The 16,943-nt window shown below is 44.9% G+C and overlaps 1 protein-coding gene across 1 annotated transcript; it reads right to left on the bottom strand.

Annotated features, from left to right (window-relative positions):
- Nucleotides 1-1,416: 1,416 nt before the first annotated feature.
- Nucleotides 1,417-16,132, bottom strand: LOC120045600 (rho-related GTP-binding protein RhoQ). Its single transcript, XM_038990501.1, has 5 exons — nucleotides 15,666-16,132; nucleotides 15,253-15,311; nucleotides 4,000-4,164; nucleotides 2,796-2,891; nucleotides 1,417-2,498 (listed from the first exon to the last, which is right to left on the bottom strand). Exons 1-5 carry the CDS (start codon nucleotides 15,805-15,807, stop codon nucleotides 2,337-2,339), a joined length of 624 nt encoding a protein of 207 aa, XP_038846429.1. The 5' UTR covers nucleotides 15,808-16,132; the 3' UTR covers nucleotides 1,417-2,336.
- Between the last annotated feature and the right edge of the window lie 811 nt (nucleotides 16,133-16,943).

Below are 16,943 nucleotides of genomic sequence, written 5' to 3'. Positions count from 1 at the left end.
AGCATTCCATCATTCTCCTTCTTGGTCAAATTGCCTTACACAGCCTGGAGGTGTGTTGGGTCATTGTCCTGTTGAAAAACAAAATGATAGTCCCACTAAGCGCAAACCAGATGGGATGGCGTATTGCTGCAGAACGCCATGGTAGCCATACTGGTTAAGTGTGCCTTGAATTCTAAATAAATCACAGTCAGTGTGACCAGCAAAGCACCCCCACACCATCATACCACCTCCTCCATGCTTCACGGTGGGAACCATTCATGCGGAGATGATCCATTCACCTGCTGATGATTGTCATGATAGTCCCACTAAACCCAAACCAGATGGGGTGGCGTATTCCTGCTGTAGCCATGCTGGTTAAATGTGCCTTGAATTCTAAATAAATCACTGACAGTGTCACCAGCAAAGCACCCCCACACCTCCTCCTCCATGCTTCACGGTGGGAACACATGTGGAGATAATCCGTTCACCTACTCTGCGTCTCACAAAGACATGGAGGTTGGAACCAAAAGTCTGAAATTTGGACTCATCAGACCAAAGGACAGATTTCCACCGGTCTAATGTCCATTGCTCGTGTTTCTTGGCCCAAGCAAGTCTCTTCATCTTATTGATGTCCTTTAGTAGTGGTTTCTTTGCAGCAATTTGACCATGAAGGCCTGAGTCATGCAGTCTCCTCTGAACAGTTGATGTTGAGATGTGTCTGTTATTTGAACTATGTGAAGCATTTATTTGGGCTGCAATCTGAGGTGCAGTTTACTCTAAATGAACTTATCCTCTGCAGCAGTGAGTCTTCCTTTCCTTGTGAGAGCCAGTTTCATCATAATGATTAATGCGACAGCATTTGAAGAAAGTTTCAAGGTTGTTGAAATTTTCCAGATTGATTGACCTTCATGTCTTCAAATAGGGCCATCTTCTGTATACCACTCCTACCTTGTCACAACACAACTGATTGGCTCAAACGCATTAAGAAGGAAAGAAATTCCACAAATTAACTTTAGGCACACCTGTTAATTGAAATGCATTCCAGGTGACTACCTCAAAGCTGGTTGAGAGAATGCCAAGTGTGTAAAGCTGTTATCAAGGCAAAAGGTTGCTACTATTTAGATTTGTTTAACACTTTTTTGGTTACTACATGATTCCATATGTGTTATTTCAGAGTTTTGATATCTTCACTATTATTCTTCAATGTATAAAATAAGCATGCTGAAGTTGCAAAGTCGATATCCACGTTTATAAAACACAGGGCATCCACAGTTATTGTTATTTGTGGTCGTAAACATTATTTTGAGCTAATTCTATGAGGGGGGAGAGTGCCATTTTTTTCATGTGAAAATATTTGTAACATTGGGGAGGGGGGGGGTGCATTTTCTTTAGGACACCATGACACCTTGTTTTTTAAAAACTGTGCTTTAATGTACAGGGATAGGTATGTGGACTGTGCTTAATGTTGGTGCTGGAGATATGTTTTTGCCGCTCTCCCCACATCCCTGTATCCCATACAGGTGTGTGCATTCAATTATTTTGGCACCATTGGGCTACCGACAACAATAAATCCAACATGTTTAATATTAGCACTGCAAGCTGAGCAAGAGAAGCAGATCGTGTCCTAAAATATGGGATAATAAAAAACTACCCATACTAGAGGGGATCAAAGTATTATATATATATTTTTAAACAGTATGCATTTCATTGGTGGTGGCTAAGGTGAGTTACCCAAAACATAATGTAAAGCACTTAGAGGCCTGATGGAAAGCGCTTTAAATAAATGCAATGCAATGCATCCATTCATTCATTTTTACAGCAGACAGTACAAAAAAGTTAAATGGAGTTAAATGGACACAATGATACCTCTGTGTTCTGACAGCTTGATACATATTTGTGTACAGGAAAAGCATTTAAAAAAAAAAAGCTTTAAAAAAAGAACATACTTTTGAAGGCAAATAAATTCTAACTGAAGGGCGTTGTTGACCTGGGTATTGTGCTCCTTTGGTAGTAAAGCTGCCCCCCCCCCCCCTCCAACTCCATTGGTCGACAGCAGGAGAGAGACAAAACCGCTCAAGAGCCCTCAACTAAAAATAGGGTCCTCATTTGTCCATTTCGGTCCTTCAGTCATTTTCCCCTTCTTATGACCTCTGTCTCTGTCATTCGTTCTGGTTTGTATTCAGGAGTGTATTCATTAGACACCAAATGGAAGAAAAACAGTCTGAAACAGGGTGGGGCTACCTGATCTTGTCCAATAAAAAAAAGAAGCTTTTTTTTGTTTCGACATGTTTTCAGACATTTTCTGTTGCATGCCCTAATGAAAATGACCCAGGTGTTGTTGGACGTTCCCATCTCTCTCACGTGATGAGGCAGCAGTTGATACAGCGCGGCCCCAGTCTTCTCTTCAGGGCGCCCTTCTTCCTTTTGGGGGTCAGGATAGCAATGATGGCCTCATCAAACACAGTTTTCAGTCCTTTCTGGGTGAGAGCCGAGCATTCCACGTAGACACACGCGCCAATCTGTAAGAGGAAGGGAGGGAAGGGCCAGGCTATCACTCAAAAAACTATCAAGGAAAGGGTTAACCTCATCCCCAGGTTAGCTTAGGGAGGAAGTCTGCTGTTAGTCTAATAACAAGGCTCAAATCAACAAAATGCCCCAAACCGAAGAGATCCAAAGTTCATTATAACGGTCATAAACAATTAGTTTGATGAGGGACAACCCATATGTGTAGAGTAGGGTAAACCAACTACGGAGTGGCCCATTTACAATCTCAATTCCTTCTGGAACCCTCTGCTGGCTCCACAGTGATTACGTACCTCCTTGGCTAGCTTCTGGCCCTGCTCTGTGGTGATGGGCTTCTCCTTCATGTCATTCAGTTTGGCAATGGTCTTGGGGTCGTCACGAAGGTCAATCTGAAACAGGGAGCGATAACGCAACACTTCCTGTCAGCACAGACAATCAGCAAGGCAGCCAATAGGCTGCTTCTTAAGAAACTTCTTCAGTTGGAGCAAACAACTTGTTCAGTTAACCATCTTCCCCATTTTCAAAAAGAGCAACTTGGGTCAGACTTCTGTAAGAAGTACTCCTCCTCTGTTTCACCATTCTTCAGCGGAGTAGAGAAAGAGAAACTCCTAGAGAAATGTGGCACATTAGTACCAGTGCAGAATTTCCAAACACAAACACTGTTTCTCTATTTTTATTATTTCATATGTTCTTGTGGGTTTGAATTTAACTTCAACCACGAGACATTAGTCCCTTTATTTACTTGTATTTAAAATGTAGAGCCGACACACAGTGTCTGCTCGACCACGCGGTTCCTCTCTTACTACCACCCAAATAAAACAAATTCATCCTTTACCCGGCCTACGCCCACTGATACCTGTAACAAATTCTTTATTGAGACACAAATTCATTAACACATCTGTGGTTGTGTTTGATTTGTGGCGCTGGTCTGTCTGAATGGATTTGGGCCCGCATCGGTATGCAGTGTGAGTTATGGTTGGACTGATAAAAGAGCGGTGACTATCAGCTGACAGAAGGATAAATCACACGCCCACTCCACTAACCTCACCACCACCACCAATATGCCCATGTTCTATTTCTGGCGGCGGATGGACACCCACAAGTGTGGTTTGAAAAGTGTCTGGACTGATCTCTTGGAAAGTATCAGAGAGCTGTGGCACTAAATAGAAGTCAACTAATACCAAAAAGCTAAAAATGTTCGATTTGGTGTTAACATTTTTTTTTTCGGATTCGAAAATATCCACCTATATTTCTTTGTGCGTGTTCACGAATGGTCTTAAGAATAAAAGAAAAACAGAGAGAGCACAGCACATTTAAGTGGAGGTTCAGCTTTATAAATCACCCCCTCCCCTGTCAATGTGAAGTAGAGTGTGAGCATGAGTAGGGTGGATGTGGATAGAGCATGCCAGGCTCTCTGTGAAACTCAGCATGTGGAATGGCTAGGACACAGTATAGAAAGAAGGTTTGGGTGTGGTGGCTGCAGCTCTTTAGGCTCACCTGAGTGCCTATGAGGAGGTATGGGACACTGGGGGCATACTCCTGCAGCTCGGTGACCCACTCTTCCCTCACATTCTGGAAACTGGCCGGGTTGACCACGGAGTAGCAGATCAGGAAGACGTCGGTCATGGGGTACGACAAAGGCCTCAAGCGGTCATAGTCCTCCTGGAAAAAGTTTAGGGAGGGTAATATATAAAAGAGTGAGACACACACACACGAGAGTAAGAGACATACAGGAGAGAGAGAGAGAGAGACACACACACAGGAGAGAGAGAGAGAGATACAGAATAGAGAGAGAGAGAGACACAGGAGAGAGAGAGGCAGGAGAGACACACACAGGGGAGAGAGAAAGACACACACACACACGAGTAAGAGAGACACACGAGAGAGAGAGAGAGAGACACGGGAGAGGCACACGGGAGAGACAGACACATAGGAGAGAGAGCGGCATTAGGGGAGGGGAACAGGAGACACGGGGGAGAAAGAGAGCAACAGCCTTCCTTAGATCCTATCCACCAAGAGACGACCAGATCGTCTGAATTATTATTCATGAAATATTCAACCGGATGGAAAATGAGCTCCAAATGCAACCATCCTTATACTCCTCCTCACTGATGCAGAGGAGAGCAAACGTACACTGTGCTTATCTACTAGACTCCACCATGCACTGCCAAGCAACCAGGCTGTTTTATGGAAAATAGTGAATACTTTTATATGAAGGGAGTGATGAGCATAATTTTTTTTTTAAAGAACGGAGCGGATGTGCAGATTTCTACAGATGACCTACATCCGACTGCTTATTTTACTGCCGTCACTCTGACTGGGGCTATTGGGCATAATTTCACATTAGCAGTACTCTACAGGAAGTATTGCGGAAGGCATCAGACAAAATTGCCATCTCCGATAGGCCTCCGTTTATTGTGTGGACCTAAATCGCTAATTCACATACCGTGTGCAACATGGTCGTGTTGGTGTAAATGAGACCTAGCGTTTCCTCATCACTCCCTGATAACTGATTCTGACAGGCTGTCCTACTACATCAGCCCATATGAATATTCATGAGTTGTCTGACTTTAGGAGCATCTACAGCACACCCAGAATGACCAGAGTTTATATACGAGGGCCATACACATCCGGAATGACCAGAGTTTATATACGAGGGCCATACACATCCGGAATGACCAGAGTTTATATACGAGGGCCATACACATCCGGAATGACCAGAGTTTATATACGAGGGCCATACACATCCGGAATGACCAGAGTTTATACAAGTGATGCCGAGCGCACACATCAAGACTAGTTATGATATGATGGTGACGGGCAAGCTTGAAGAAAGGAATATGACTTGTCTGATTAAACTTAACAAAGTAACTTAATCAACATGCCTCAAGTCAAGACCAGACTCATGGACCATTAAGAAGTCTTGGACAACCTTGTGGTGATGCCACCATAGTATCTGTTATTCCCACTCGTGGTGAGCGCAGTGGTTTCATGTGAATTCCCAAGTGTGTGTGTGTGTTAGAGCTAGAAGATATAGAAGAAAAAAAAGATATCCATATCGGGATACATTTCTTGATGTGATAAAGATAAATAAAACGATAAGTTTATAACATTAATGTGCACCACAGTTTTTTGTTATTGTCTTTGAAACTACTAGTTTGGTGGTTGTAGCCACCAATTGTCCCATTAACAATTACCCATATTAGCAAAGTTATTTCATTTCAAACTTCACATTTCTCTAGTACAGGCTAATTATTATCAAATTAGCTATATCAGCAAAATGCCTGCGATAAGTGATCGATGTGGTTGGTGTCGACCATTTTCAGTTCATCTTCCCAGCTCTAGTGTGTGTGTGTGTGTCCTCGGTTCCCCTTATGGAGAACCCCATCCCAGTGTACTGTACTAGAACACACAGTAACACTCAGCAGTGAAACAGTAAACACAACATGTCTGGTGAAGGTGGCCAATCGCTCTCCTCCATCCCCATCACATGTCAGAAATGCTTCCCCAAAGTTCCTCAGTAAAAAGCATGAAGGAGGAAGAAGGAAGAGTAAAACTACAAGAGGGGCCAGCAAAGAGGTAAGACAGAGGAAGGAGAAGAGAAAGTTAGCTGTTAGCGGGTTTATACTGGAGATGCTAATAAACGCACTGAAGGCAGGGCAGATTCCAACTATTCTCCCCGTACGCGTCCTTACATTTCCATCAGGGCAAGGCTTTTTATGGCATTTCAACTTGGCTGGTATGTGATCTCAACTGTGAGCGAGTGTGTCAAGTCAGTGACATACGAGCGTCTATAATATCAGTGAGTCACTCCCCCTTCTTCCTCGGGGCCAGCAGCTGTGTCAGAGACGCCTGTTCAGACATGACCACAGGGAGAATAATGAGCGCAGGCACTAAACTTCATGGTCCAAAACACAAAACTGGTCTGAACACTGCACTGTAAAAAGAGGTTACTGTGTATTTTACAGTTTCTTGGTTGCCAGTTGGGATTAATTTTTTATTATTACATTTTTAAATTCGGAAGCGCCCATTTAAAGCATTAAAAGAAAAAAAAGAAATTAACAGGATATGGTCACTATGCCAGGGTTCTCTCATATGGGCAGCAAGTACAAAACAGAGCAGAGGAAATGTTATAGGCGAGCGACGTGCTTTGATAATGCAAGCCAGGGATTACAGAATAAAGTTTAGGAAATTTCCTGCTAGACAGGGGTCAAGATTTGGGGTTTCAGTGGGTTTGGGACTGGATAGGAAAACAGCTTAGGCTTTAGGACAAGAGAAGATGCAATTTTCCCTCATGCCTCTTCGAATTGTTAACAGATGCCTATGTAGTAAATTGTGCATAGGCCTATCAAATGTGTCTGTGTGAAGAGTCACTATGACAGCTAAAAGAGACACGCGTTGTTTGTAGGCTATACAGTGCATTGGGAAAGTATTCAGACCCCTTGACTTTTTCCACTGTGTTACGATACAGCCTTATTCTAAAATTGATTAAAAAAACATTTAATCCATTTACACACAGACCCCATAATGACAAAGTGAAAGCAGGTTTTTAGAAATTCTTCAAAATGTATAAAACCTTCAAAAACTGAAATACCTTATTTACATAAGTATTCAGACCTTTTCTATGAGACTCGAAATTGAGCTCAGGTGCATCCTGTTTCCATTGATCATCTGGCCGCCCGGTCAAACTGAGCAATCGGGGAAGAAGGGTCTTGGTCAGGGAGGTGACCAAGAACCCGATGGTCACTCTGACAGAGCTCCAGAGTTCCTCTGTGGAGATGGGAGAACCTTCCAGAAGGACAACAATCTCTGCAGCACTCCACCAACCAGGCCTTTATGGTAGAGTCGCCAGACGGAAGCACCTCCTTAGTAAAAGGCACATGACAGCCCGCTTGGAGTTTGCCAAAAGGCACCTAAAGGACTCAGACCATGAGAAACAAGATTCTCTGGTCTGATGAAACCAAGATTGAACTCGTCGGGAACTCTTCGGGCTTCGGGACAAGTCTCAATGTCCTTGAGTGGCCCAGCCAGATCCCGGACTTGAAGCCAATCGAACATCTCTGGAGACACCTGAAAATAGCTCTGTATCAATGCTCCCCATCCAACCTGGCAGAGCTTGAGAGGATCTGCAGAGAAGAATGCGAGAACCTCCCCAAATACAGGTGTGCCAACCTTGTAGCGTCATACCCAAGAAGATTCGAGGCTATAATCGCTGCCAAAGGTGCTTCAACAAAGTACTGTGTAAAGGGTCTGAATGCTTATGTGATATTTCTGTTTATATTTTTTATATTTTGCAGAAATTTCAAAAAATATCTGTTTTTCCTTTGACATTATGGAGTATTGTGTGTAAATTGAAGAGAAAACTGTTTTATCCATTTTAGAATAAGGCTGTAACGTAACAAAATATGGAAAAAGTCAAAGGGTCTGAATACTTTCCGAATGCACCGTATGTAGGGGTTTCCTGTAGGGTTTATTAATGGCATTCGGGTCGCGTGTGCAGTCCGGCAGTATCAATTAGGCGTGTGCTTTGAATTGATGGTGACTGTGTGTGAAGTAAATACACTAGGCTAAAGGCTTCCATGTGACAAACTGTTTGGATAAATGTGCCATTTTGTTTTTTGCTAATCTGCTGCTGCGCATGTGTGTATTAGTGCGAGATCGAGGAACATTTCTATTTCCCAGGTCTTAATTTTTTTTTTTTTTAATTCAAATCGGGAAATGTGAAGAGTTCCCAGACAGTCCCGGGATCCAGGTTACAGGTTACCCATGTTAATCCCTAGTTGCCAGCTAGTTACTGAATTTCATATTACTGTACTTCACCCAAAACTGTCTGAGCATTTCCCAACACGGGATGAACCGTGTAGAATAGATTGCTAGTTCAATCTGAGGTATCACATTCAAGGTGATCACATCGCACGCCATACAATGGCGCTTTAGACCCATGATGGTCAATGGGGAAACAGTTTAAAAACATCCACCCGCAGGCTGTAGTGTTCAAATGAACATGACATGTCTAGCTACCTCCCATTGGGGTTCAGCTGAGTGGAGAGGAACGAGGCCCTGCGGCAGCAGCAGATCCCATTTTAATCTCTACCCCCTGCAGGGATGTCTAGGGGGTCACATCTCAGGGAGGGCATCGAGTCACAAACTTAACAAGGCACTGTACAAAAAAACAACGGGGGGAGGGTAAATAGTCATAGAAGAGTGATTAAAGGATGTGCAACTGAGTGTGAGTGCAGGAGGGAGTGAGAAAATTAGGAACTGAGCAGCAACAAAAGGGAGAGAGCGAAGAGAACGAGTGAAGAGACCGATCCCAGCGGGACTCCGTTCTGAGCCCAGTGTTGCCATGGGTACTACAACAGCACATAACATCCACTTCCTGCTCCGATACACAGAAGCAATGCTATGCTAGCTTGCTAGGATGAGTGCATCAGCTAGGGAGAGGATGACTGAATGAATAAAGACTCTCCATTCCATTCCTTCTGTTCTTGGCCCACATGTTCAAGAGCGAAGAGATGTGTTACGTATAGATCTATGGAATATGCGGGCCTCCCGAGTGGCGCAGTGGTCTAAAGCACTGCATCGCAGTGCTAGCTGTGCCACTAGAGACTCTGGGTTCGAGTCCAAACTCTGTCGCAGCCGGCCGCGACCGGGAGACCCATAGGGTGGCACGCAATTGGCCCAGCGGCGTCCGGGTTAGGGGAGGGTTTGGCCGGCAGGGATGTCCTTGTCCCATCACGCACTAGCGACTCCTGTGGCAAACCGGGTGCAGTGCATGCTGACACGGTAGCCAGGTGTACGGTGGTTCCGACACATTGGTAAGGCTGGCTTCTGGGTTAAGTGGGCATTGTGTCAAGAAGCAGCGCGGCTTGATTGGGTTGTGTTTCGGAGGACGCACCTTCGCCTCTCCCGAGTCCGTACGAGAGTTTCAGCAATGAGACAATTGGATACCATGAAATTGGGGAGAAAAGGGGGTAAAAAAAAAATGAATAAAAAGATCTATGGAATATACAGGTGGTGTAATAAGCAATACCCAGACAAAAACATAGGGCAATGCAGATAGAACACAGTGACACACCTTACTGTATGCTGTTGTGCTCATGTGACTGTTAATGGGTTCACATGTGACAGCATCACAATTGCTTAAAAATACATCCTCTCCTTCATCCGACTTCAAGAGACCTGACAGGTGAAAACAATATGGCGGAAGCGCATCTTTACGCTGGCTTTCACCACGTCTGTTCTTCCAGATCAGAGTGATGAAGAGCCGAAGAGAATATGAATTTAAGTCAGTTGAGACAGAGCGTGTCTGCAAAGCCTTATTTTCTCTTTGAGAAAATGGTTAATCTTCCCTTATGAAACAGCTGAGGATTCTGGGAGCTTCAGATCTGCCAGGTACATAAATATTAAAAAGGGTCCTTGGAGCCAATAAAACATGTGTAATGCAGAGCAAGAGGTGGGGACTGTAGCAGGAGAGTGTGAATTGGGGGGGGTTGGTGGCTGGGTTGGACAAGGTTCCTCAACAGAGGTAAAGCATTAATTGTTGCACTCTTCTATATCCCCGGCCTGAGCCTCCTAGGGTTGAATTACATTTACATTTACGTCATTTAGCAGACGCTCTTATCCAGAGCGACTTACAAATTGGTGCATTCACCTTATGATATCCAGTGGAACAGCCACTTTACAATAGTGCATCTAAATCTTTTAGGGGGGGGGGGGGGGGTTAGAAGGATTACTTTATCCTATCCTAGGTATTCCTTAAAGAGGTGGGGTTTCAGGTGTCTCCGGAAGGTGGTGATTGACTCCGCTGACCTGGCGTCGTGAGGGAGTTTGTTCCACCATTGGGGTGGAATTACAGGATTCAAGAGCAGATTTGCAGCGGTCCACTCCCCCTTACTCCCTCTCAGCCAGCCCCTCGGTCTCGATCGCTTCCTCTTTCCCCGCCGTCTACCTCGCTTCCTCTCCATCTCTTGGTTTCCCCTCGCTCTCTGGCACTCCCTTCTTTGATCAGACGCCGAAGCTATAAAACATTACCAGCTGGCCTTGTGCTCAGCCTAAAGAAGTCGGTGGGGGGGGGGGGGGATTGGAGGCGCTGCGTTTGAAGGGAAGTAACTCTACTCTGTGGCCTCGGCGCCCACAGTCGACATCTGGGAAACTTCTCAATTTCACAGTTCTGAATCAGCTAAAACAAAAAGGCTCTAGACATGGAGTTGCAATCACAGACAAAGGGGTAAACAAAAAGCCGTGTGAATCACTACTGAGTAGTAGATTTACGATGATTTAGTTTCCCCCAAAGAATGAGTTATGGCAGCCACAGATTTATGTGGGAATAATGATTGAGTCGGTGGAAACGATAGCAACTGTAATTTGCTACACATGTACTTGTATTTTATTAAATGAACAAACATTTCTCAACCTCAAATCTATTCACCTTTCACCGGGCGGATAATGTTTCAGTTCAGGACCTTATTTGGACTTCACACAGATTAAAATCAGGTTCAGAGGAGAGTTAACAATTCATCGCTGCATGTGACATGCCTTCGGTTCAGACCCAGCTAGGAAAAACAGAGCTAAAAGATTTTAAAAGGAAAAAGTGAGTGAGTATGTTCTCTTTCAAAAATGTGTTTCTGTGTATCACATATGGGGATTTGCCAGGACCACCAATACTCACTGAAGAACAAGTCAATAGCATATGTTGGGAGACAGACAGGTAATGTGGTGAATGAGGTGAGCGAATGAAGGAGCCACTCTCCTGCCCTCTAGTCATTCTCGCTTCTCTTCTTCGCGAAGAGCATTACTCTCTAAGCCAGGCCAACTCCAGTCCTCGGTGGCCTGATTTTCCCCAGCCACAGCTAACACACCTGACTCCAATAATCAACTAATCATGATCTTCAGTTAAACATGCAATTAGTTTAAATCAGGTGTGTTTGCTAGAGATGGGGGGAAAGTGTGACACCAATCAGGCCCCTGAGGACTGGAATTGCCCAGGGCTGGTCTAAGCGCTCCCCAGCACAACTGGATCCCTGGTTTCCTGCTCATAAGTGAACGATATTGTTGCCTGGCGTACGTCTTTAGACCCCGTCGAAAGGTTGAGTACTGACCAAAAGTGTTTTTGCTGTGTGTGGAAATTGCTTTTCTGTTTCTCAGTCTCCGTTGGTAGCTAACTATTGAGACTCGGTTAGCCCATTCTGCAAGACTTTGGCTAACTAGGCTAGCTCACTGAGGCAAGCTAACCTGCACACACGGTAGCATTGCTAGCTCCCTTCTCTCATCTAGCTTAACCTACGTTCACCCGTTGCGTTAAATAGACCAACCATCTCAGCTTCGCGGCTCCTTCGGTTGCAGGAGCACATTACCTGAAGGCCAACTCTGCCCGGACGCGTTTCCCTTCAGCCATCACTGAGCTAGCTAGAGCAAACCTTCATAACCATCCCAAGTCCAGCGGTGAAGGATTTCTACCCTCAATGCAGCATTTGCTTGGGAAATGAACATGCCCAACAGGAGCTTGACGACCCGGAGTTCCTGTGAGCACTGCAAACTACTGACTAGAGCAGCTCTGAGGAGGAGGCTTAAAAGAGCATCTCAACATCCCCTCACCTCTGAGCCAACCGCAAAAGCGGAGGCTCAGCCACTCATTCTCAGAGCTTTCAATGTGACCTCTTTATTGTTAGCTTATCCGGCTGAGCTACTGGAGGGGGTGGGGAAGCAACTGGACTCGGTTAACCTAGATCCAGATGCGTGGGAGGAGATCACTAGGATTACAGTCCTGAACTTCTGAACCTCCCATAGCGTCATTCAAGGCTGTGGTCGTACCATGAGCTGAGCAGTGGGAGAAAAAAAAAAGGTACCTTGGCTGAGTTTAACCAGATTGACAAAGAAAAAGAAGGTGGACCTCCTGGATGCCCCAATTACACCCAAGGAGTTGGGGACCACTGTCACCGCAATGCGACAGAACTGTGATATAGGTAAGAAAGAAGGCGACGCCGTCAGCTTCTACCTGCCCTGCAGACCCGGGCTTTTTGGCAGGCCGTTGGTTCCAACATCTCACTCCAGTCTCACAGCTGGGAGGGGGCAACTAGCTGGCCTTGGGGGACTGAGGTCCCCAGCGACACAGCAGTCCCCAGCGACACAGCGATCCCCAGCGACACAGCGGTCGACACAGCGGTCCCCAGCGACACAGCGGTCCCCAGCGACACAGCAGTCCCCAGCGACACAGCAGTCCCCAGCGACACAGCAGTCCCCAGCGACACAGCAGTCCCCAGCGACACAGCAGTCTGCTAAGACTCAGGCTAGGCCCCTGAACCAGGCCAAACCTGTAGGTAAGCAGTCCTATGCTGCAGCAGGGTTCCACCTTTCTAACCCTCCTAAGGAAGGTAAGGGTCGGCCAACCTAGGGCGCGGCCCTGGCGTCTGAGGTGGATAGAGAGCAAAGCCTACGGCTCCCTGCCCTACCTTCTCTCCTCAGGTTTACCATTTGCCACTCCATCCTCTCTCTGCGTTTTGCAGCAGTGGAGAGGGCTGCATTTGAACAAAAACCTATTCTCTGTGCAGCAGCTCTCTTTGTGACCGTGCTCACATGAGAAAAATGCACCTTTTGTTCCCCCACCTTAGAGCCCACAGCTTTTTACATGTAGCCTTTCCAGAAGAGCCATGGTTGTCCAGGACACACATTGCGCAACTACTAGGATTGAACGAGCGCTCAGGGTGTTATGCTCTTTGCTCATTGGGTAACCACATTAGTCGCTCTTCTACAGTATCCTGCCGGATCACGCGGGCTATTAGATTTATTTATAATGGCGAGGGTCACAGCCTTGGGAGCGGTTTTGCACACACTTGGCATTCTCCAACGGTCTTGAAGGAGTTCCCACATATGCTGAGCACCTGTTGGCTGCTTTTCCTTCACTCTGCAGTCCAACTCATCCCAAACATCTCAAATGGGTTGAGGTCGGGTGATTGTGGGGGGCCAGGTCATCTGATGCAGCACTCCATCACTCTCATTATGGGCCAAATAGCCCTTACACAGCCTGGAGGTGTATTTTGGGTAATTGTACTGTTGAAAAACAAAATAGTCCCACTAAGCCCAAACCAGATGGGATGGCGTATTGCTGCTGTAGCCATGCTGGTTAAATGTGCCTTGAATTCTAAATAAATCAATGACATTGTCACCAGAAAAGCACCCCCACAACTCCTCCTCCATGCTTCATGGTGGGAACACATGCAGAGATAATCCGTTCACCTACTCGGCGTCTCACAAAGACACGGCGGTTGGAACCAAAAATCTCAAATTTGGACTCATCAGACCAAAGGACAGATTTCCACTGGTCTAATGTCCATTGCTCGTGTTTCTTGTCCCACACAAGTCTCCTCTTCTTACTGGTGTCCTTTAGTAGTGGTTTCTTTGCAGCAATTTGACCACGAAGGCCTGATTCACGCAGTCTCCTCTGAACAGTTGATGTTGTCTGTTACATGAACTCTTAAGCATTTATTTGGGCTGCAATTTCTGAGGCTGGTAACTCTAATGAACTTATCCTCTGCAGCAGAGGTAACTATGGGTCTTCCTTTCCTGTGGCAGTCCTCATGAGAGCCAGTTTCATCATAGCGCTTGATGGTTTTTACAACTGCACTTGAAGATATTTTCAAAGTTCTTCATTTTCTGAATTGACTGATCTTCATGTCTTACAGTAATGGACTGTCGATTCGCTTATTTAAGCTGGTCTTGCCATAATATGGATTGGGTCTTTTACCAAATAGGGCTATCTTCTGTATACCACCCCTACCTTGTCACAACAACTGATTGGCTTAAACACATTAAGAATTAAAGAAACCCACAAATTAACTTAACAAGGCACAACTGTTAATTGAATGAAGCTTAGAGAGAATGCCAAGAGTGTGCAAAGCTGTCATCAAGGCAAAGGGTCACTACTTTAAATGAAGAAAAATTCAACTTTGAAGAATCTCAAATATAAAATATTGATTTGTGGAACACTTTTTTGGTTGCAACATGATTCCATATGTGTTATTTTACAGTTTTGACATCATCACTATTCTACAATGTAGAAAATAGTACAAAAAAAATAAAACCTTGAAGCTGTCCAAACTTTTGACTGATACTGTATATGTTACAGCACTTTGGTTTCACTAATAAATGTGTTGAAATGGAATCAAATCTGTTTCTGTCTTTCATTGTTAAATAGGATAGATGGGCTATATGGTCTGCCTATAACCAGCCTGAGTAGGCCTATAACTCCATTCCTATTCTATTCAGTTTAGAGGAATTTATCAAATTGGAAATGAGCTATTATCAGGCTGGTTAATGCGATGCAAGCCAATCAAGGGCAGCTACTGAGTTGCAACTCTGGCATACTGCACACTTTTCACTAAAAGTTCCGTGCTAAACAGTATGCCACGATGAGTAAATTGTATACAGTTTATGTATGTAATATGCTAGTATGGGTATTCGGACAGCCAGTGAAAACATCCCTACTAGACACTGGACATAAGACCCCTGTTCCTCACATAATAGACCCATTGAAATGATTCGCTAGGCCTACAACCACTGTCTACCACAGACCAGACTGAAATTAGAGCAATGTGTGAAAACCACACCTGTTGCAGTTTATAGAGTCTGGTCAGAATGTCAAGCTTGTGGGTGTGTCCAGAGCACCATTGGTTAACAGTGGGGGGAGCACGTGGGGATAGGTTGTGTCCTTGGATGTGGCATGCAGCCAGAGTTATAATAAACCCACTGTACCTGACCAGCGGTGTCGTACAATCCCAATAAGTACTGCTTCCCGCCAACGTTGACACTAACTGCAAAGCAATGAAAAAGGATAGTTTAGAGAGAGAGCGAGAGAGAGAGAGGTCTCACCCCCTCCCTTCACCTGGAGGCAAACAGGTGGTTTTGATGACAGAAACAGATGTAGTCCTATGCAATCTGAGCCAAAGGTCGAAAAAGTAAGCAAAACATTCGAGCATACACTTCACCTAAACATTGGATTTCGGTAGACTATACAAGAAAATTGGCATAGATTAAACTCATGCAACTGTAACTACCCTACTGAAGGAATGATGTCAGCTTTTATAATTAACGATTGGGTAATTGGTAATGGTTCCATTCGAGAAAACACACATGTATAATCATGACATGTTCCAAATTCCCCTTACCTGCATAATGGTCAAACACAGTGGGTACGTACTCCTCTGGAAAGGCGTCGTTGGCATAGCTCATCAACAGACACGTTTTGCCCACAGCACCGTCACCAACCACAACGCATTTCAACATAATAGTGCCGGTTCCGTTTGCCATGATGCTCTTTTGATTACCATCATCCTCCAACGCCCTGTTTTCCTGAGATGCACGGCGATCCCCACACCACAGGCATCACCAGAGTCCGACTGCGCGACGCACGGAGACCAGTGGAAATTCAATTTCTTCTCATCGCCAAGGTTCACGGTTTCCAAATGTTGGCTTACATTAGTTTAATTTCCCTAATGCATACACAAACTGCACATACACTGTGTAGGGTGGCTATATACCGGTTTAGCAAAGTCTAGAAAGTCGAAAAGGGCGTCACTCCCGTCCCCCGCCCTATCGGTGATGTCTTTAGAAACCCACTGCCAAGCCTATTCCCCAGTTCGCCCCTTGACTCTCGGTCCCTCGCCTAAATTACATCGGCACTATAGACAAGGTGGGTTCGCTTGTTGTAGAGGCGGGGCTATACCCGAGACCAAGGGGCTCTGGTAAAAATCCATATATTGTGGTTAGTTTATTGATTTTAGTCTACTTTTTTGCAATATTCATATTGGAGTGTCTCTAAATATCTTATTTGTCATCGTTCTGACACTTAATTTGCATCTTTAGACAAACATGTTTAGGCATATACCTTATGCATAATGGTATTCGATTTAGACTTTCTCTTACTTTCTCTCTTACTTAATCCAAAATTATTTTAAAACATTGCACAAAATCATTAGCTCTGACTCATAGGGATTATACTGCCAAGATCTGCATTAGCAAAGTATGACAATGTCATGATGACCTGAGGATTTAGCCTAAATGAGAGGTCTGGGGGTCTGCAGTAAGAGACTGGCTGGTTGCTGGCAATGGATGAAAGGGAAAGGGGGATACCTTGTCAGTTGTCCAACTGAATGTATTCAACTGTAATGTCTTTTGCATTTAACCCAACCCCTCTGAGAGAATGGAAGGGAGTTATTGTGAGGATCCTGCAGATGGAGACAACACAGGAGGGAGTGGGTGCTGTGAAATCACCGTCGAAGAAGAGGTTGCTTCACCTCTGTGTTGCACTCATCTTCATTACCTTTCTAAAGAGGAGGAAGAACAAACTGACAAACACAAAGACACACCTGTGTTTCTGATAGTTGTGGGAACAGCTGTCTTGTTACACATGTTTGCCACACCAAACATTTGATGACTTCTCCCTT

This window comes from Salvelinus namaycush, chromosome 4 (genome assembly GCF_016432855.1).
Source record: "Salvelinus namaycush isolate Seneca chromosome 4, SaNama_1.0, whole genome shotgun sequence".
NCBI classification, from domain to species: Eukaryota; Metazoa; Chordata; class Actinopteri; order Salmoniformes; family Salmonidae; genus Salvelinus; species Salvelinus namaycush.
Note: the sequence above shows the minus strand (reverse complement) of the source record. Positions and strands in the feature narration are given on the sequence as shown.